Here is a 22,419-nt window from a genome sequence, read left to right as displayed (position 1 = left end):
AGGAGAAAATGCAAAAAAATGTGCGTAGGATAAATTAGTCAAAATGAAAAGAGGCTGTAGGAGGTTTTGGAGGAGGGAGAGCTAGCAGCCTCACCCCTGTCTTTATCATTTTTTAGCCTAACAGTTGTGCCAAAGTAAGGGATGGCTTCATTACTGCTGTGATTAAAGCAGTTATCATTGTATTTACACAAGCCCTTAGCAGACTGTACATTCAGCTGGTTAGCAGTTGCTGTTTTCCTGTCTGCAATCGCCTGTAGACCACTGCTACAGTGAGAAACATTACGGAGACACTGTAGCCTAATAAGGTAGCTTTATGCTGAGGTGTTTGAAATGGGATATTGGTTGGTTACTATCAAGAGGCCTGTTAAATCAGCAATTTTGGGTTTAAAAGTCCTTTCATCAATTATTCAACGTTTGATTACTACAAGTTGATCGCAATGTCCCCAATGTACCCTGCATGTTAAGTGTGGTCGCGGGGATGGAGTTTCTGATTGTTCAGCAGATTTTGGAGTGAATAAAGTCTGATTGGAGTGCTTGCTTGTCTTCCCTGCTGTGGTCTGGGGGTGTAGAGAGAGGGAGAGAGGGAGAATCTGAGAGAATCAATACGGATGATGAGAAACTCGGATGACTTACACTAGGTTTCTCAACCCAAACAGAAGTGATGAAGGTTAATACAGGTCAACACCAGCACCATGGCTGAATCTGACAGCGTGGCTTTTTGCCCTGGAGTTTGAGGGAACGAGACACAGAGAAGGGAGGCTTAGCCCCTCTTCATCCTCCTGGTTCCTTTCATCCCTCTTGTTTCTATTCCAATCTGGGCTAGCTGTGTTTTTTTTTTTTGTGAGGAGGACTGAGTGACTCACCCTCAGCCAGACACAAACTGGGGCTTTTTACAGAGGCCTGAGTACAGCCATGCTGGAGTGTTACACGCACCCTACAGGAACACTGTTGTATGTGTCCAACCAATAAGTGCTAGGTAACGCTGTACTCCTGACACATACATGCATACATACATACATAATGATTATTCAGCCTACTGATTTTCTAAGGTGTTTCTTATCTTTCACCGCATGGGAACCCTCATTTTGACTATTGTGTATAATTTAGGTGGAAAATGGGTTGATCTATCTGCAGGAAATTTTAGAAATTATTTACCTGGGGAAGCTGCAGGGGGACATTTTAATTTGATTCAATCCATAGCTATTCAGAGTCTGGACAATGGAGGATGTGCGGCAAATTGCAGAGGATCTCTTCAGGACCAAGGACAGCAGCACTCTGAGCCTTACACCACAGTACTGTCAGAGAGCAGAATAAACTCGCTGGGGCTGGCCATCTTCACCGTACTGTCAGAACTCTTGCCAGTTGACAAATTGGTCAATATTTTGAAGCAAATAACCCTGGCTTTTTGTGCCTTTCTCTTAATCATGAATGGCTCATTTGGAAGTGGTGTCATGGATGCATAATTTATCAGCCGGTCCAAAGAAGAGGCCTTGAACATTTCCCAGATGCATTGTGCTCAAAGGGTTGTTTTTTTTCACCCCCTCTTTCCTGCCCACTTGATGCAGTCATTATTAAAATGAAAGGTTAGTTAGCTGTGATTGATGGTGATTGATGGTTTCCCAGAAAGTTTGTAACAGCACGACTCACAAAGCTGTAATTAGAGAGCAAGGAGTGTCAGGGCACAAGCTATATCCTCTATTCTTACATAACTAGAGAATAAGAACGATCTGATTTGTGCGTTTTTATATCGACATTCCATACAAAATGAATGAATTGTACTGTCATCATACTGACAATGATGCAACTATGGACTAATTTATCTCTTCTCAGAAAGAAGCTAATCTTATTTAGTTTCTGAATTTATATTGCCAATGCAGACTTTCACATATGTTATTTATTAACGTCCTCTGTCATGTTCTTAGTTTGCTTTAGTCTTTTGGTGAGGGTTGGGTCTGTTGTAAGACCTGTAATTGGGTCTACATGTATTTTGTTCCTGCACAGACAAACATCCCCTTCCTCCAGAACGTTCTGAGTAACGATCAGTTCCTGTACGGCACCGTTGACACCCAGTTCATAGATGAGAACCAGGAACTCTTCAACCTCAAGCCGGTCCAGAACCGAGCCCAGAAGCTGCTGCACTACCTGGGTAAAATGTCTTCAACTCACTGAAATTAGATTTGTTATTTCATAAACTGTGCTTCTTGAACTCAATTTAAAATAATTTGTTTCTTAATCTGTCTCTCTTTGTTGGTATAAATTATTTGAACTTTAGACACCACTTACTCAGTCATCTGATGTGTAGCTAATGATTGTCTTGATTCGTTGAACAATTGAAGCTTCCCTCCCTTCCCTCCCTAGATCAAGTGGTGAGTTAGTTGAATTCATACCTGGCTGGAATTAAAGCCGGTTTACGGCACAACTTTTTTTGGAGGGGTTTTAAATGTATTTTTTTTAGGGGGTGGATCAGCTTTAATATTTGATTGTTGCTTCCATCAATGTAATTATCTGCATCATTTCTAATCCCCCATATATTTTGGGGAAAAATATATAAACTCTGTGACTAACAGAAATTGAATAATGTGTCCCTGAACAACGGGGGGATCAAAATTAAAAGTCAGTATCTAATGTGGCCACCAGCTGCGTTAAGTACTGCAGTGCATCTCCTTGTGGACTGCACCAGATTTGCCAGTTCTTGCTGTGAGATGTTACCCCACTCTTCCACCAAGGCACCTGCAAGTTCCCGGACATTTCTGGGGGGAATGGCCCTATCCCTCACCCTCCGATCCAACAGGTCCCAGATGTGCTCAATGGGATTGAGATCCGGGCTCTTCGGCGGCCATGGCAGAACACTGACATTCCTGTCTTGCAGGAAATCACGCACAGAACGAGCAGTATGGCGTTGAGATTGCCTGCAATGATAACAAGCTCAGTCCGATGATGCTGTGACACACCGCCCCAGACCATGACGGACCCTCCACCTCCAAATCGATCCCACCCGAGAGTACAGGCCTCGGTGTAACGCTCATTCCTTCGACGATAAACGCGAATCCGACCATCACCCCAACAAGCCCCCAGCCTCTCTTAGCCTATTGCGGACAGTCTGAGCACTGATGGAGGGATTATGCATTCCTGGTGTAACTCGGGCAGTTGTTGCCATCCTGTCCCGCAGGTGTGATGTTAGGATGTACCGATCCTGTGCAGGTGTTACATGTGGTCTGCCACTGCGAGGACGATCAGCTGTCCGTCCCGTCTCCCTGTAGCGCTGTCCTAGGCGTCTCACAGTACAGACATTGCAATTTATTGCCCTGGCCACATCTACAGTCCTCATGCCTCCTTGCAGCATGCCTAAGGCACATTCACGCAGATGAGCAGGGACCTAGGCATCTTTCTTTTGGTGCTTTTCATAGTCACTAGAAAGGCCTCTTTAGTGTCCTAAGTTTTCATAACTGTGACCTTAATTGCCTACCGTCTAAGCTGTAAGCTGTTAGTCTGTAAACTGCATGTTCGTTAATTGTTTATGGTTCGTTGAACAACCATGGAAATGGTGTTTAAACTCTTTACAGTGATCTGTGAAGTTATTTGGATTTTTACTAATTATCTTTGAAAGACAGGGTCCTGAAAAAGGGACGTTTCTTTTTTTGCGGAGTTTATATTGATATACATCAAATCAAATTGATTTATATAGCCCTTCTTACATCAGCTGATATCTCAAAGTGCTGTACAGAAACCCAGCCTAAAACCCCAGACAGAACATGGCCAAGATGTTCAGATGTTCATAAATTGAACAACATGGTCAAATAATAATAATCACAGTAGTTGTCGAGGGTGCAGCAAGTCAGCACCTCAGGAGTAAATGTCAGTTGGCTTTTCATAGCCGATCATTAGGAGTATCTCTACTGCTCCTGCTGTCTCTAGAGAGTTGAAAACAGCAGGTCTGGGACAGGTAGGACGTCCGGTGAACAGGTCAGGATTCCATAGCCGCAGGCAGAACACTTGAAACTGGAGCAGCAGTACGGCCAGGTGGACTGGGGACAGCAAGGAGTCGTCATGCCAGGTAGTCCTGAGGCATGGTCCTAGGGCTCAGGTCCTCCGAGAGAGAAAGAGAATTAGAGAGAGCGGAGATCATACGTTTCCTGGAGGAAGAAGGATGAGTACAACCCCAAGAACACCATCCCAACTGTGAAGCATGGAGGTGGAAACATCATTCTTTGGGGATGCTTTTCTGCAAAGGGGACAGGACGTCTGCACTGTAATTGAGGGGAGGATGGATGGGGCCATGTATCACGAGATCTTGGCCAACAACCTCCTTCCCTCAGTAAGAGCATTGAAGATGGGTCGTGGCTGGGTCTTCCAGCATGACAACGACACGAAACACACAGCCAGAGCAACTAAGGAGTGGCTCCGTAAGAAGCATCTCAAGGTCCTGGAGTGGCCTAGCCAGTCTCCAGACCTGAACCCAATAGAAAATCTTTGGAGGGAGCTGAAAGTCCGTATTGCCCAGCGACAGCCCCGAAACCTGAAGGATCTGGAGAAGGTCTGTATGGAGGAGTGGGCCAAAATCCCTGCCGCAGTGTGTGCAAACCTGGTCAAGAACCACAGGAAACGTATGATCTCTGTAATTGCAAACAAAGGTTTCTATAACAAATATTAAGTTCTGCTTTTCTGAGGTATCAAATACTTGCAATAAAATGCTAATTAATTACTTAAAAATCATACAATGTGATTTTATGGATTTTTGTTGAAGTTGGAAGTTTACATACACCTTAGCCAAATACATTTAGTCAGTTTTTCACAATTCCTGACATTTAATCCTAGTAAGACTTCCCTGTCTTAGGTCAGTTAGGATCACCACTTTATGTTAAGATTGTGAAATGTCAGAATAATATTAGAGAATGATTTATTTCAGGTTTTATTTCTTTCATCACATTCCCAGTGGGTCAGAAGTTTACATACACTCAATTAGTGTTTGGTAGCATTGCCGTTAAATTGTTTAAAAGGAAATCAGCCAAGACCTTAGAACAAAAATTGTAGACCTCCACAAGTCTGGTTCAACCTTGGGAGCAATTTCCAAATGCCTGAAGGTACCACTTTCATCTGTACAAACAATGGTACGCAAGTATAAATACCATGAGACCACGCAGCCGTCATATCGCTCAGGAAGAAGACGCGTTCTGTCTTCTAGAGATGAACACACTTTGGTGCGAAAAGTGCAAATCAATCCCAGAACAACAGCAAAGGGCCTTGTGAAGATGCTGGAGGAAACGGGTACAAAAGTGTCTATATCCACAGCAAGCCGAAGAACACCATCCTAACCGTGAAGCGCGGGGGTGGTAGCATCATGTTGTGGGGCTGCTTTGCTGCAGGAGGGACTGGTGCACTTCACAAAATAGATTGCATCATGAGGTAGGAAAATTATGTGGATATATTGAAGCAACATCTCAAGACATCAGTCAGGAAGTTAATGCTTGGTCGCAAATGGGTCTTCCAAATGGATAATGACCCCAAGCATACTTCCAAGTTGTGGCAAAATGGCTTAAGGACAACAAAGTCAAGGTATTGGAGTGGCCATCACAAAGCCCTGACCTCAATCCCATAGAACATTTGTGGGCAGGACTGAAAAAGCATGTGCGAGCAAGGAGGTCTACAAACCTGATTCAGTTACACCAGCTCTGTCAGGAGGAATGGGCCAAAATTCACCCAAATTATTGTGGGAAGCTTGTGGAAGGCTACCTGAAATGTTTGACCCAAGTTAAACAATTTAAAGGCAATGCTACCAAATACTAATTGAGTGTATGTAAACTTCTGACCCACTGGGAATGTGATAAATTAAAAAGCTGAAATAAATCATTAACTCTATTCTGACATTCACATTCTTAAAATCAAGTGGTAATCCTAACTGACCTAAGACAGGGTATTTTTACTAGGATTATAAATGTCAGGAATTGTGAAAAACTGAGTTTAAATGTATTTGGCTAAGGTGAATGTAAACTTCGACTTCAACTGTGTGTGTGTGTGTGTGTGTGTGTAATATATGTACTTACAGTGGGGCAATAAAGTATTTAGTCAGCCACCAATTGTGCAAGTTCTCCCACTTAAAATGAGGTCTGTAATTGCGCGTGTGTGTAAACATTCTATTGGTTGCAAGAATTCTGTATAATTTAAATTCAAAGTTTTGAATCCGGTGTTTTGCGTAAACCATGTGCCATGGAATCGGTATATTGGAAAAATACGGCTCAACCTTTTGTTCAAACATTGCCTACCCATGGAGTCTATAGTATTGTACATCACTTCCTTGACTATACTGAACACTCTGACATTAGTTCTAACAAATGACGCCTTTGCTATTTAACTTGCATATACAGTGCGTTCAGAAAGTATTCAGACCCCTTTTTCCACATTTTGTTACGTTACAACCATATTCTAAAATATATATATGTAATTCCCTCAATCTCCACACAATACCCTATAATAACAAAGTGAAAAAAACTACACAATTTTTTTTTTTGCAAATGTATTTAAAAATGAACAAATACCTTTTTATATACATAACTATTCAGACCCTTCTCCAGACTGGAAATTGAGCTCAGGTGCATCCTGTTTCCATTGATCATCCTTGAGATGCTTCTACTACTTGATTGGAGTCCACCTGTGGTAAATACAATTGATTGGACATGATTTGGAAAGGCACACACTTGTCTATATAAGGTCCCACAGTTGACTGTGCATATTAGCCATAATTCAAGCCATGAGGTTGAAGGAATTGTCCTTCGAGCTCTGAGACAGGATTGTGTCGAGGGACAGATCTCGGGAAGGGTACAAAAAGTATTCTGTAGCATGAAGGTCCACAAGAACTCAGTGGCCTCCATTCATAAATGGAAGGAGTTTGGAACCACTAAGACTCTTCTTATAGCTGGCCACCCGGCCAAACTGAGCAATCGAGGGAGAAGGACCTTGGTCATGGAGGTGACACTGGTCACACTGACAGAGCTCCAGAGTTCCTCTGTGGAGTTAAGAGAACCTTCCAGAAGGACAACCATCTCTGCAGCACTCCACCAATTAGGCTGTTATGGTAGGGTGGCCAGATGGAAGCCACTCCTGAGTAAAAGGCACATGACAGCCTGCATGGAGTTTGCCAAAAGGCACCTGAAGGACTATGAGAAACAAGATTCTCTGTTCTGATGAAACCAAGATTGAGCTCTTTGGCCCTAATGCCAAGCGCCACGTCTGGAGGAAATCTGGCACCATCCCTACGGTGAAGCATTGTGGTGGCAGCATCATGCTGTGGGGATGTTTTTCTGTGGCAGGGACTGGGAGACTATTCGGGATGGGGAAAGATGAACAGAGCAAAGTACAGAGATCATTGATGAAAACCTGCTCCAGAGCACTCAGGACCTCAGACTGGGGCAAAGGATCACGTTCCAACAGGACAACGGTCCTAAGCACACAGCCAAGAAAAAGCAGGAGTGACTTCGGGACAAGTCTCAATGTCCTTTAGTGGCCCAGCCAGAGCCCGGACTTGAACCCGATCTAACATCTCTGGGGAGACCTGAAAATAGCTATGCAAGTGACGCTTCCCATCCAACCTGGGAGTTTGAGAGGATCTGCAGAGAAGAATGGGAGAAACTCTCCAAATACAGGTGTGCCAAGCTTGTAGTGTCATACCCAAGAAGACGCGAGGCTGTAATCCAAAGGTGCTTCAACAAGTACAAAGGGTCTGAATACTTATGTAAATGTCATATTTCAGTTTATTTGTAAGAAATGTGCAAACATTTCTAAACCCAGTTTTTGCTTTGTCATTATGGGGTATTATGTGTAGATTGATGAGGGGGGATTAACATTGGAATCAATTTTAGAATAAGGCGGTAACGTATAAACATTTGGAAAGAATACTTTCCGAATGCACTGTACGTCTGGAGTGATTTTAGTATGCTTTTCTCCCATATAATGTTGCGCTGGGAATTGCCAGGGACCTCCACGATACAATATTATCACAATACTTAGGGGCCGATAATGTATTGCAGTTCTCATGACTCTATATGTATTCTTGATTGCGATTCGGTAATGCTATTTGATTCTATACATATTGCTCACTATATGTCTGCTGCAGAGGGACAAGAACATTTTGTGGAAATGTGAATAAATGTAGGAGGATATAAAACAGATCTGGTAAAGGATAATACAAAGAAAAAACCAAACGTTCTTTAGTATTTGTTTTTGTACCGTCTTTGAAATGCAAGAGAAAGGCCATAATGTATTATTCCAGCCCAGGTGCAATTTAGATTTTGGCCACTCAATGGCAGCAGTGCATGTGCAAAGTTTTAGACTGATCCAATGAACCATTGCATTTCTGTTCTAAATGTTGTCAAGACTGCTGAAATGTGCCTAATTTGTTAATAACTTTTCATGTTCAAAACTGTGCACTCTCCTCAAACAATTAGCATGGCATTATTTCACTGTAATAGCTACTGTAAATTGGACAGTGCAGTTAGATTAACAAGAATTTAAGCTTTCAGCCAATTTCAGATATGTCTATGTCCTGGGAAATGTTCTTGTTACTTACAACCTCATGCTTATCGCATAAGTCTACATTATCCCAACCGTCCCGTGTATGGGACATTGATCCCGAAAAACTTTTAAAAGAAGATGGAGAACAAGCTATAGGATGAAAAATACCATAGTTTTGGCACAGGTATAGCTGATTAGCGCCAGCTAATGCAACCTAGCAAACAAAATCGATACTTTGAGTCAAAGTTAAAATGTAATATCCAAAATAATATTGCGATATGTAACTGGACCCCCCCCTCCCCATCATTAATATAATGTATTGGTAGGTTTTAAATGCCTACGACGATGGCCAACTCATGTTTTCTGATTCTTTCCTGCTGTCCTGTTTCAGGTCATGTGATGGTAAACGGACCCACCACTCCCATACCAGTGAAGGCCAAGCCCTCATCTATCGATCCTGTGATCCCACCCGTTCCTCTGGGTGAGATTCCAAACTACAAAACCTACCAGCTTTCTGTGAAACCTCTTTTTGTTTTTTCTTGTAGCAGCCCATTTTGTTTTAATACAGTCAGTACAACATAGTAAAAGCTATGTATTGATGTGGATTAGGTGAGCCTCCGGTTGGGTTCCGTGATGTCTTATTGAGGGAGGGTCCAGAGGGCTTTGCCAAGGCAGTGCGTGCCCACAAGGGTCTGCTGCTCATGGACACCACCTTCAGAGATGCCCACCAGTCTCTCCTGGCCACCCGTGTCCGCACCCACGACCTCAAACAGATCGCCCCCTTCGTAGCCCACAACTTCAACAACCTCTTCAGCGTTGAGAACTGGGGAGGTGAGGAGTTGTTTACCACCAGTGCTCGCACTCAATCTTTTGAATGTATTTTCTATTACCACACGTTTTCCCATCTCAATCTGCACTTTCTGTTTTTCTCTGGGTCGATTTTGCAGCCTGCCTATGATTCAGTGGCCTCATTATAAACATTATGTTTTGAAAGATCCCAGTTTGAGTTGAAAGGTCAAATATAATTAACTGCTAGGGTAAATTTAAAATGTGACACCGCTTCAGGCCTGAGTTCACATCATTGAGCTGAGCAAGTTAGTGTATCTGGGTTATTCGGGGGGGGGGTGTTCTTCTCCTCCTCATGTCTCTGAAGAAAAAGGACGGCACACTTTTGGTTGATATGGATAGACTGACATTATGTTTCTAAATAGAGACTGAAGAAAGGCTCAGTCTCATCTGTACCAAAGTGATGTATGAAAATACATGTTTTATTTGGCTCTTTTTTAGAAAATAAGCTACAGGAGATCACCTAAGAATCTACTGTGACTGTGTCCAAAAACATTTTGATGTTGAGGGATCTGGACATTAGACTAGGGAGAGAGTCCTTCCTTCTCTGGATGAATAGGAGAGATTCATAGTCTTTTCATGAAATCTGTCCATTTACTGTCTAGTAGATACATAAGCAGTCCAAATGCTGAGGTTTATGGAGTCTGTTGCTATGGCAGTTATTGATCATTCCTCTTCTGTGCAGGTGCCACCTTTGATGTGGCGATGCGTTTCCTGTGTGAGTGTCCATGGAAACGGCTGCAGGAGCTGAGGGCTCTGCTGCCCAACGTGCCCTTCCAGATGCTGCTCAGAGGAGCCAATGCTGTGGGGTACACCAATTACCCTGACAACGCCGTGTTCAAGTCAGTACCTCTGCCCTGGATCATGCAACCCTTAATCCTTATTCCAACCAGAGCACGTATAGTGTCAACCCAGCCCTCACGGTTTGAGGGTTATGCATGGTATTTTTAGAAAGCATCACCCTTGAACCCAAGGTCTCTTCACTTGTACTCATCCATCTTTTAATTGTTCTGACCAGGTTCTGTGAGGTGGCCAAGGAGAACGGCATGGACATCTTCCGTGTGTTTGACTCTCTGAACTACCTTCCCAACCTGATGCTGGGTATGGAGGCTGCTGGGGCTGCCGGGGGTGTGGTGGAGGCCTCCATCTCCTACACAGGGGATGTGTCTGACCCAATGAGGCAAAAGTACTCTCTGGAGTACTACCTGAAGCTGGCTGATGAGCTGGTCAGAGCTGGAACACACATACTGAACGTCAAGGTACTTTAGGGTGACTCTGAACCAAACCCACTGATGTGGTTTATCTCAACCACGTACATGTTCTATTTATATTGCGCTATATATACATTTTTTTGATTAGTAACTAGTGACTCGGTCATAAATAACTAAAGAGAAAGGAGTCTGTCATGTTGTTGACCCCTCTATCCTTCTGCAGGACATGGCAGGGCTGCTGAAGCCTGAGTCCAGCCGCATGTTGATTGGTGCTCTGAGGGACCGTTTCCCTGATATGCCCATCCACGTCCACACCCACGACACGGCAGGCGCCGGCGTGGCTGCCATGCTGGCGTGTGCCGAGGCCGGGGCTGACATCGTAGACGTCGCTGTGGACTCCATGGCTGGAATGACATCACAGCCCAGCATGGGAGCTATTGTCGCCTGCACTAAGGGAACCAATCTCAGCACAGGTGAGCTGCCAGCCAATGAAGGGCAAATAAAGTGAGCTGCCAGCCAATGAAGGGCAAATAAAGTGAGCTGCCAGCCAATGGAGGGCAAATAAAGTGAGGTGCCAGCCAATGGAGGGCAAATAAAGTGAGGTGCCAGCCAATGGAGGGCAAATAAAGTGAGCTGCCAGCCAATGGAGGGCAAATAAAGTGAGGTGCAAGTCAGTTAAGAACGAATTATTATTTACAATGACGGCCTAGGAACAGCGGGTTAACTGCCTTGTTCGGGGGCAGAATGACCGATTTTTACCTCGGGGATTCGAACTAGCAACATTTTGGTTACTGGCCCAACGCTCTAACCACTAGACTACCTGCCGCCCCTCTGAATGGAGGGAAAATAAAGTGAGCTGCCAGCCAATCAAGAATAAATATAAAAAGCTGCCGGCCAAGGTCTTCTATTGCAAACCGGTTGTATATACACACAGGGGGAGCAGTGAACCATTTTCTTCTGTTCTTTGTTTGCTATGTGGGAGCATTTAAAAAGGTAAAAGGCTGAGACCTTTAGCCCCATGAAAGGATGCTACAGTCAACAAGGACAAGGAAAAGCAACAGAGAATTATATTTTATTTTTTTACCTTATTTAACTAGACAAGTCAGTTATGAACAAATTATTATTTACAATGACGGCCTACCAAAAGGCAGAAGACCTCCTGCGGGGACAGGGGCTAGGATTAAAAATAAATAACACACACATAGGACAAAACACACATCACGACGAGAGACAACACAACACTACACCAAGACAGACCTAGGACAACAACATAGCAAGACAGCAACACATGACCACATTATGCAGTCATGACAAGTCATGAAAATGTAGCTACTGACACAAGCTGTTTATGGCTGTAGAAATGGGTAGTTAATTGGCATTTTTGCCGCCTCGATGTGCATATGACATCCTCAAGTGTTTTTAAAGATCCATTTTCTGTTTGTGACGGAGGTTACTCTGCCTAGATGGCTCTGAATATAACACTTCAAAATGTGTTTGTAGAACCGACTGCAACAGCTAGTGACAATTTAATTATGCTGATGCTTAGTGCATATTTACACTGCGGTTGAGTTAAACAAACTGTCTTAATGGCTATAACCCAGAGAACATGGTACACATGGGAGGTGACACTGTTCATGTGTAGAGGGTAATGTAAAAAGGGCCAAATTAAGCATGATTGTTGCAGGGAAGCGGAGAGGGAACTAGAGGAAAAGGCAGGGGGAGAGTGGCAGAAAGGGCAGAAGGAAGTTCACCACACAACTGTCATTTCGCAGCTCACAAAACAACCCTGCGACCTTCAGTTAATTGAGACATTACAGCAGCAGGAAAGTCTTAACCTGCTGTAATGACCTTGGCCTGCAAGCCTCCGTGAAGCTCTGTCTCTGCGTGGGAACAGGATTGTGGTCAGAACCAAGTTCCCCTGGCTGCAGCCAGCCATGTTGTTGCTAGGGGAACGGTGGTGAGACCAGATCATTGCCCTTGTGTTATTCAGGAGGGAATCTGTCAGCTGCAGGCTAGTGTTGCCTGTTATCACGCTGCCACCAGCCGTGACTGACGGTTACCGTGTGCTTTGATTCATCAACGATGGTGGACAAGGTGAAAGGCTGTTCTTTCATTCATATTGTTTCGATGAACAAAGAGCAGCAGATGAAATGGCAAATTCTCACAATTGATGAGCATTTAATCTAATCCTGCCATATGATACAAGGGTTTAATAACTACATATTTTGTTCAATGAATCCGGCTTAGATTAGCTACTTTTAAACCCTTAATTATTGAAATAAAGTGGCTGAAAAAAAAAGAATGGAGTTGCTGTTTGTTTTGAATTGAACAACACTTGAGAATATAATGAATTTGTCATGAGGAGCATGGAGGTAGCAGCTGCTCTGAAATGACTTGACCATATACTGGTGTACTGTTTGGGAATACATCACTACCTGAGCACTTACCAGCTAGTTCATTGTTTCTCATTCTAATCCAGTTAACTAAATGTCCTCTTTAGAAAATGAAACATGGCAGGACAGAATTAGAAAAATGTTGGGAAATTGAGTAGTTTTTTAAAATGATATAACCCAGACATTATTTTGTTGGATGCGAGTTGTTGAAAGTGTAGACAGTCGAGAGGTGAAATTTAGCATCTTTCTTTTGCTGGTTCCAATGTTCCATTTCAGGACTCGTGCATTTAATATATATATTTCATTTTTATTGTACCTTTTATTTAACTAGGCAAGTCAGTTAAGAACAAATTCTTATTTACAATGATGGCCTACTGGGGAACAGTGGTTTAACTGCCTTGTTCAGGGGCAGAACGACAGATTTTTACCTTGTCAGCTCTGGGATTCGATCCAGCAACCTTTTGGTTACTGGCCCAACGCTCTAACCACTAGACTACCTGCCACCCCATCTATGGTCTCCAAATGTCCTCATTCAGGTAATTACTGTTCAAGGTCAAAAAACATAACTAGAAGATGTCCTGTCAGTGTGTGTGTGTGTATGATTTCAGTCAGAATCCCATCAGGATGCTCACATTCAGGGGAAAAAGACGTGTTCTTTTTGTTTATTTCTCATTAGTCTCCGCCTCCTGCTCCTTTTCACAGAGTACAAGGCTGCCTAGGTAATTGAAATGTCAGGCGGAAGTCATTTGCCCAAGAAAATTTGGTGTCTAGTTACAATTCCCTTCTGTGTTGCGCTTTAGTGCCATATATGCCATACAATATTTATCAATTTATTGTAAAATAACTTCCAAATTCATTCCAAATAAGCTACTATTTGGGCATTCATGCATGAGATAGGATGACAAGACTGCTCTAATTCATAGTTCTTCCCTCTCATACCCTTGCTTACTTCTCAAAGCGCTCTCTGACCTACTACTGCCTTGGTCATATTTATTATCAGCTGTCTGAGCAGCTTACCGATTCGCTGCAGCTGTACACAGCCCATCTGCAAATAGCCCATCCAACTTCCTACCTCATCCCCATATTGTTTTTGACTTTTTTTGCCCTTTTGCACACCAGTATTTCTACTTGCACATCATCTGCACATCTATCACTCCAGTGTTAATTTGCTAAATTGTAATTACTTCGCCACTATTGTCCTATTTATTGCCTTACCTCCTTACTCCATTTGTATATAGATTTTTCTGTTGTGTTATTGACTGTACTTTTATTTATCCCATGTGTAACTCTGTGTTTTTGTCGCACTGCTTTGCTTTATCTTGGCCAGGTTGCAGTTGTAAATGAGAACTTGTTCTCAACTGGCCTACCTGGTTAAATAAAGGTGAAATAAAACAATACACAATTGGAAGTACTTATTGGTACTTGTTTGCTGAAAATCCTCAAGTGCCTCATTTAATCTTGCTCTTTCACCTTTCCTCTTTTCCATGGTCCCATCTTCTCATTCACATGCTTTTGCTCATAAATTACTTCTGAGCTCTTCACTCCTATAAGCTTTCCATCCATATTTGATCTCTGCATCATGAGCTCTCCTCCTCTGTTCTCTCCCGTGATGCTTATAGATCATCTTTAAGTCGGCTCTAGTCCTCTGAGGGACAGGAACTGTGGTCAATATCGCGCTCTCGCGTTTGCTCTCTTGCTTTCTCATTCCTTTGCTTTTCTTTTTTCTTTTTCCTCCTCTCTGCTGATGTTTACACATCTATGTACCGGTAGATGTTTATGGATGGAGTGGGAAGCTTGATGCTAATATCCATGCTTAAAATTATTTTGTCTCTGAGATGGATAGGATAGGGAGAATGTGTGTGGGGGCGGGGGTCTGTTTGACTTATGTGTTGTCAGCTGAAGCATGGAGGTAATTGTCATTACCGCAATTTGATAGGTCTTCTGGGTAAATTAGCATTCGCAATTTATTGGCAGCAAAGAGGGCGCATTGATTGACTGACTGATGTTCCTGCTTTGGAAGCCAGTGAACACCTAAGTGGCAGGAACCACACTGATATACCTTAATGTATTCTCTGGCATGTCTCCCACATACAATATGTTTAACAAGATTGTTCCATTGTATTTGCTTGGTTATTTGTGCTACCAGCATCTATACAAATGAATTTATTTGAAGTTACTGATTTCCTTATATGAACTAACTCAGTAAATTCATTGAAATTGTTAAATGTTGCGTTTGTAAATATTTTTGTTCAGTGTATTTATCCCTGATACCTCAGTGTCATTATTCTCTGTCCTGCCCTCTCTTTGACAGGGATATCCCTGGAGAATGTTTATGACTACAGTGAGTACTGGGAGGTTGCTCGCGGGCTCTATGCACCCTTTGACTGTACAGCCACTATGAAGTCTGGCAATGCTGATGTGTATGAGAACGAGATCCCTGGAGGCCAGTACACCAACCTGCACTTCCAGGCTCACAGCATGGGCCTGGGGCACAAGTTCAAGGAGGTGAAGAAGTCCTACACAGAGGCCAACAAGCTGTTGGGTGACCTCATCAAGGTGAGGCAACCGGCCACCTATTCAAATGAAGTGATCAAACACCTTTTGTAATTCTCTCTCTGGAAGTGGATTTTGAAAAGTATTCTGATTTGTGGAGGAAAGTCTGTTTGAACTGCTGAATGAATTGCCCATTTAATTCCTTCACTCACCATCCTCCTTTCACTCTCTCTCAACTGTGTGTGTGTGTGTGAGGGAGGCTCTGTCTCAAAAACCAAATAAAACCAAATGGGAATCCGTTTGCAGAAAGGAGAGCCGTTGATCTCACCGCAGCCTAAAGTCAGATTAACCAAGGAGCTTTGAGCAAAGCTTATCTGTTATGTTCTGCAAGCTTCTGTCTGATCTCTCCAATCAATGGTATCTTTTAGCGTTTAGTCTCGCCTTGCTGGTTTTCATTTCCTAGGTCTTAATTAAATGATCAGCGATAGTTGACTTTCTGTTCTTGTCCTCCTCCATTTCCTTTGTTTCCGTCTAATATTGTCCATAACAGGCACAGCGAATCAGTCTGAGTGTCTGTTCAATAGCAGACACGCTTACTTTGCTTTCATTATGCCTCTATTCATTTGCTCCTCTCTGCTACCCCTTGTCGTCTTAGCTGCAAAAAAAATCATGTTTCTCAAACTATTTCCCCTTCTACCATACTTCTTTTGCTCTCGCTCTGTTTATCTCCTTTCTTTAATTCTCTCTCTCCTCCTGACTACCTCACTTCTGTTCACCCCTCGTTCCTCTCCTGACTACCTCACTTCCAATTTGCACACCAGCCTGGAAGTTACTAGAGTGAAATACCATGGTCTATGACAGATGGGCTGTAGCACCAGTAATGTTGTGGATAACATCTGTCTCTCTCCACCTCTCCCCGCATGCAGGTGACCCCCTCCTCGAAGATCGTGGGTGACCTGGCCCAGTTCATGGTGCAGAACTCTCTGACAAGGGCAGAGGTGGAGGAGAGGGCTGATGAGCTCTCCTTCCCCCTCTCAGTGGTGGAGTTCCTGCAGGGTCACATTGGCATCCCACACGGAGGCTTCCCTGAGCCCTTCAGGTCCAAGGTAACACACACACTACACCCACTTCACCAATTCCCAATAGATCCTAGTTCAAGGCCCTATTTTATTTTTTTCAGCATCCAAACAACATTGTTCTTTTTAACACACTGATGGGCTAATGCTTTCAATTGAGAACAGTCGGTGCATCACAATCTGCATCTCCCATTGGGCAGCTGCACTTACAGTAATCAATAGCTTGCCCTTGGGAATGGGGTACGGAGTGTAAATGGAAACATGTAACTATTCTATATCTGCCATTTCAATGCCAACCATAATGGCAGGATTTGTATTCCCACATTCTATATTAAAGGATTATTAGGTTTTTGCACTCGATGGTCATAACATTGAGAGTATATTATACTCCACTTAAATTGCAGTATTTTTTTTTATAGAGCAGAAAATACCTTTTTAGTAGGGCACATCCCCTTAAGTCAGAGAAATACTTGAGAAGTTTGCCTGTTTTTGTCTCCAATGTCCCTGGATCTCTATCACACACATGTTTCTGTTTTGAAATGTGAAGAAATATCATTTCTTTCCCCATCTCTAAGAGAACCACAATTACCCAGAAGCATTTCTCTGGAAGATCAATTATTTTCTAGGACACATTTGTGCCTCACATCACCAGTGCACAAAGCAGTTCCCCTTCTTGTTTTGTTTTCCATTGGACGCACAGTGGCACTTGAGTAATTTATTTTTCAGTTCATAAATAAATAGGCCATCTGCTTAGCATACATCATGTATAGCAAAGGAATGGTACAGCCATTATGGAGCAGCTATTTCTCATTTCCAACAGATGCCTAGCATTATCCTAATTCATTATTACACTCATGTTTACTTGTGATGTTCAAACGTTGCTTGTAGCCTGCCTAGCTCCCTTTGGACCGTTAGTGGCTGATTTCTAACCTCTGCCCCCAGGTGCTGAAGAATATGCCACGGGTGGAGGGCCGCCCGGGTGCCTCTCTGCCCGCCATGGACTTCCAGGCCCTAGAGAAACAGCTGCGAGAGACGCACGGAAATGACATCACTCCTGAGGATGTGATGTCAGCAGCCATGTACCCCAAGGTGTTCCAGGAGTTCAAGGAGTTCACCCATCAGTTTGGCCCCGTAGACTGCCTCAACACACGCCTGTTCCTCGATGGACCCAAGATTGCTGAGGAGTTTGAGGTCAGTCTCAACATGTGTGTGGATGAGAAGTGATTCATTTGACATGAACTGACTGATTACAATATATTTGCTTATGTTCTGTTTTCTTCGGCTCACACTTTCTGTGTCTGTCAGGTGGAGTTGGAGCGAGGGAAGACCCTCCACATCAAAGCCCTGGCCCTGGGAGACCTCAACAAGGCTGGCCAGAGGGAGGTGTTCTTTGAGCTGAACGGAGCACTCAGATCTGTCCTGGTCAAGGATACAGTGGCCATGAAGGTACAGTAAATCAAATCAAATGTATTTGTCACATACACATGGTTAGCAGATGTTAATGTGAGTGTAGCGAAATGCTTGTGCTTCTAGTTCAGAAAATACAGTAATAACCAACGAGTAATCTAACCTAACAATTCCAAAACTACTACCTCATACACACAAGTGTAAAGGGATAAAGAATATGTACATAAAGATATATGAATGAGTGATGGTACGGAACGGCATAGGCAAGATGCAGTAGATGGTATCGAGTACAGTATATACATATGAGATGAGTAATGTAGAGTATGTAAACAGTACATAGACGATACATAGTTACATGCTTAAAACGCATAATGACAAATAACACATTTAAGCTATTCTCACTGCTTTATAAGTTAGATATTAGATATCTCAATCGACACATTGGTGTTCCTGCAAACTCACGAAGTGTACTCTCTCTCTGCCCCTCTCTCCAGGAGATGCACTTCCACCCCAAGGCGCTGAAGGATGTGCGTGGCCAGGTGGGGGCTCCCATGCCGGGTAAGGTTGTGGAAGTGAAGGTGAAGCAGGGCCAGACGGTGGAGAAGGGCCAGCCTCTGTGTGTGCTCAGTGCCATGAAGATGGAAACAGTGGTCAACTCTCCCCTCTCTGGCACTGTGGTCAAGATCTACGTCAACGCCGACAGCAGCCTGGAGGGAGACGACCTCATCCTGGAGATCACCGAGTAGGACAGGAACCCTTCATTTGAGCACAACCTTAACCCCTTCAGTCTCACACGCTAAAGTACAATTCCAACTGTTGAAAAGAGGCAGGCAGGCAGGAGAGAAATGTATCTATTTTTAAGATTCTGGAAAAAAATGTATAGTATGATTGTAATCAATTAATGAACTGTTTGTTTATTGGAGCGCTTCCTGTGGTGATTGCACTTGTGATATGTACGGTAATCCACTGTCACTTTAGAAACTGATAAGTACAATCATTAACCATTGGAAGGGAATCAAATCTAGGAGTTTTCATATTAATATATTCATGTTAATCAATATACGTCATTCTCTAACGTTATATTGCTGAGGCTATGCCAATATGAAGATGAATGATGCAATAAATAAGTGTAAAGCAATTGATAAGCCGTTGACATTCTGGGATTTAATGTAATATAAACTCTTAATCTTGGCTAATCATGTTTTAAATTGTACAATACTCTTTAGGCCATCCCTGTACGAGCATCACCTCCATGAGTGTCATCTGATATGTTTTAAATAGAAAAATGAAAGTTAACATCAATAAACCCAGGGTCGTTACAGTAATAATATAGGTGTTCGAGCATAAGAAGTGTTTCCATCCATCCTCTCTCACTCTTCCCTCCATCTCACTATATTGACTGGGGAAAGATGTTCTAAGCACCTACTCATCACTGATCACTGCATTACTTTCACTCATTTTCCCCAACCCATTATAGAAAGAGAGTAAACTTTTACTGTACATTTCCTTTGCATCTGAAAGTGGATAGCCTATGAATTTTTGAAGCACAAGTGACTCAGTTGACCAAAACTCTTCTTTTAGACACTGAACCTAAAATAACACATTTTTTTTGACCAACTACCTTGCTTTGTACATGAACGCCAATATACTTGATATTCTGATACACGCTTGATATTCTGGCAACTTGCTGTGACTTTAAAATAGAAATGAATCCTACATAACTGGACATATTTAGTCATTCTGATAGTCATTGGGACTGACTGGAATCTGGTGAGATTTACAGGTTGTAGGGGGTAGTTTCATGTTCTCAATCTGTGGTAATGGATTACTAAGGGGTTTTAGTTTTTAGAATACATATGTTTACTGTGCAACTTTATTGCCCCAAGTGCTTTGTTTTGCTTATTAGTTCCCCCCCAATTGTAAGCTTTGCTTGTTAGACCCCATAGGAACTTGACCCGAATAACCGATGACAAAATAATTGGTCTTTGTTTTCAGTGTAGAGATTAAAAGTAGTTGGATGTTACTTGTGTATATGGTGTGTCCTTGAGGCTACTGTCTGAGTTCTAGTGGGTGTTGTTCTGTCAACTGTCATGGTAACCACTGTGTCTGTTTACATCTGGGGTGTTGATAATCATGAGCACACTAGGCATTGTCATTTAATGCAGTGCAAAGAGAAATGTTATTGATTTTGTTTTGTTTTTACATGAAAAATCATAGCCTTGTCATGATTAAGTAACTATAATCTATGAAATTACAAATCATCTCTTGAGAATAGTTTACCAACCTGTTGTATCAAGCCATAGTAATCACTAATCATTACACTTCCAACTCCTGTATGTGAAACATAGGACCTAAGCCCAGTAATGCAACAACTAAAGAATGCAACAATTGACCCTGTTATCTTACGAGCGACATTGGTTCTGTGCGTAAAATAAAAATTTTGCGTGCAGTACGCACAGTTATCTAAGTCAAGTAGAAGACTTCTACATAGGAAAAACGAATGTTAATGAGCTTTATACGTAGATGTCTTGTAAGTGTTAACATTACTACCGATTTATGTTGAATAGCAATGTCATTTGTATTCTAAAATCTTGCTGGGGATCTGTGGCATTTATGCCATCCTTCTCATGTCTGTCTGTCTTTTGATGATCAGTTTTAAATCATGCAAATACTAATTCAGTGTAACCTCATGTTCTTTTCAATGTGACAGGACTTTGAAAGAAATTAAAAGAGCATTAAAGAGTTGTCTCGCTCTTTGTCATTTTAATGTTTTGACAATAGAGCTTGTGTGCGGCTCTGTTCAAGTGCTCTATTCTTATGAAGAGTAGCGTGAAAAATGAATCAAAATGGCAGACCAATGTTTCTACATAAACAATTCAATGATTGTGACAATTTGAAAGTCGACACTCGATAGGTATAAATAATGTACATATTCAGTTGCAGGGGTGTAAAAGGCAGATGATCGATAGTTGATAAGGCCCACTCTAATTGAAACGGACAGGAACGGCCCTAACCTACCTAATCAGTCGGTGCACATTGATTGGTTGCCAATAGCGTAATCCCCTAATGGATACAAATTGATAAATATGAGGACAACTCGTGTGTGTCCAATTGTTCACATGCCACACTGTTAATAACTTTGCCATTTTGAGTCAATAGTTACTCAAACAGTTCCATCTCTTCTAAAGCCTGCAATCTATGCATTTGCACAGCCTCACAGTTTAGATACTGAGTAGTGTACTATTCTGTAGCATTACTGCACTGATGGATGATGAGCCTCAGAGCTGCCATATGCTCCTTTAGATGAGAAGTTGGGGTGTGTTTCTGGGTGCTGATTAATTGCTCTGTATGCACCAGGGTAGTCTACCTGTAGGTACTGACCATGGCCATGTGATGTACAGCCAGGACTGGGGGCAGAGGAAATGTATGAGGCTGAATGACTAGAGAGAAGAGACTGGGAGCCCGTAGTGTTCACTGAGTTGTAGATGGGTTGTAAAGTGCATATTTTAAATGGCTATGTTCAAATGTTCTATTTTTTAAGGAGGGAGTTAACCCCGGAGATAATCATACCTCATGAGTGTGCTTCCTTGCTATTAGAAATGTGCCTGTGTGGCAGTCTGTCATAAATGTTTGATTCAGTGTCCTGCCCTCCTCCCATTCAGACCTAATGTATCTGACATCGCTCATCTCTGGCTCCTCCATCACCTAGGCTCTCTGCCCTCATCCCATTCAGACCTAATGTATCTGACATCGCTCATCTCTGGCTCCTCCATCACCTAGGCTCTCTGCCCTCATCCCATTCAGACCTAATGTATCTGACATCGCTCATCTCTGGCTCCTCCATCACCTAGGCTCTCTGCCCTCCTCCCATTCAGACCTAATGTATCTGACATCGCTCATCTCTGGCTGCTCCTCCATCACCTAGGCTCTCTGCCCTCCTCCCATTCAGACCTAATGTATCTGACATCGCTCATCTCTGGCTCCTCCATCACCTAGGCTCTCTGCCCTCCTCCCATTCAGACCTAATGTATCTGACATCGCTCATCTCTGGCTCCTCCATCACCTAGGCTCTCTGCCCTCATCCCATTCAGACCTAATGTATCTGACATCGCTCATCTCTGGCTCCTCCATCACCTAGGCTCTCTGCCCTCATCCCATTCAGACCTAATGTATCTGACATCGCTCATCTCTGGCTCCTCCATCACCTAGGCTCTCTGCCCTCCTCCCATTCAGACCTAATGTATCTGACATCGCTCATCTCTGGCTCCTCCATCACCTAGGCTCTCTGCCCTCCTCCCATTCAGACCTAATGTATCTGACATCGCTCATCTCTGGCTCCTCCATCACCTAGGCTCTCTGCCCTCCTCCCACAAGTAAACGGTGAAGCCACTTTTGCAGAACATTTCAGCAACATAATTAGTTTATACAGGTGTGGCTCAGGCTCTCTCCCAGTAACAAAGCTAACGATCGCTGATCCTCTCCCCTCAG

The 22,419-nt window shown here is 43.0% G+C and overlaps 1 protein-coding gene across 1 annotated transcript in view; it reads left to right on the top strand.

The window, feature by feature from the left end:
• Nucleotides 1-20,676, top strand: part of LOC109874420 (pyruvate carboxylase, mitochondrial) — a 99,725-nt gene extending 79,049 nt beyond the window's left edge. The window contains exons 11-21 of the mRNA XM_020466310.2: nt 2,002-2,146; nt 8,897-8,986; nt 9,115-9,336; nt 10,037-10,193; nt 10,370-10,610; nt 10,786-11,035; nt 15,267-15,511; nt 16,375-16,554; nt 17,467-17,715; nt 17,830-17,970; nt 18,426-20,676. Coding sequence (XP_020321899.1) covers nt 2,002-2,146; nt 8,897-8,986; nt 9,115-9,336; nt 10,037-10,193; nt 10,370-10,610; nt 10,786-11,035; nt 15,267-15,511; nt 16,375-16,554; nt 17,467-17,715; nt 17,830-17,970; nt 18,426-18,677 — 2,172 coding nt within the window. The 3' untranslated portion in view covers nt 18,678-20,676. The remainder of the gene's footprint in view (nt 1-2,001; nt 2,147-8,896; nt 8,987-9,114; nt 9,337-10,036; nt 10,194-10,369; nt 10,611-10,785; nt 11,036-15,266; nt 15,512-16,374; nt 16,555-17,466; nt 17,716-17,829; nt 17,971-18,425) is intronic.
• Nucleotides 20,677-22,419: the final 1,743 nt, after the last annotated feature.

Source organism: Oncorhynchus kisutch, linkage group LG29 (assembly GCF_002021735.2).
Source record: "Oncorhynchus kisutch isolate 150728-3 linkage group LG29, Okis_V2, whole genome shotgun sequence".
Lineage (NCBI taxonomy): Eukaryota > Metazoa > Chordata > Actinopteri > Salmoniformes > Salmonidae > Oncorhynchus > Oncorhynchus kisutch.
This window is presented reverse-complemented; position numbering and strand designations above follow the sequence as displayed.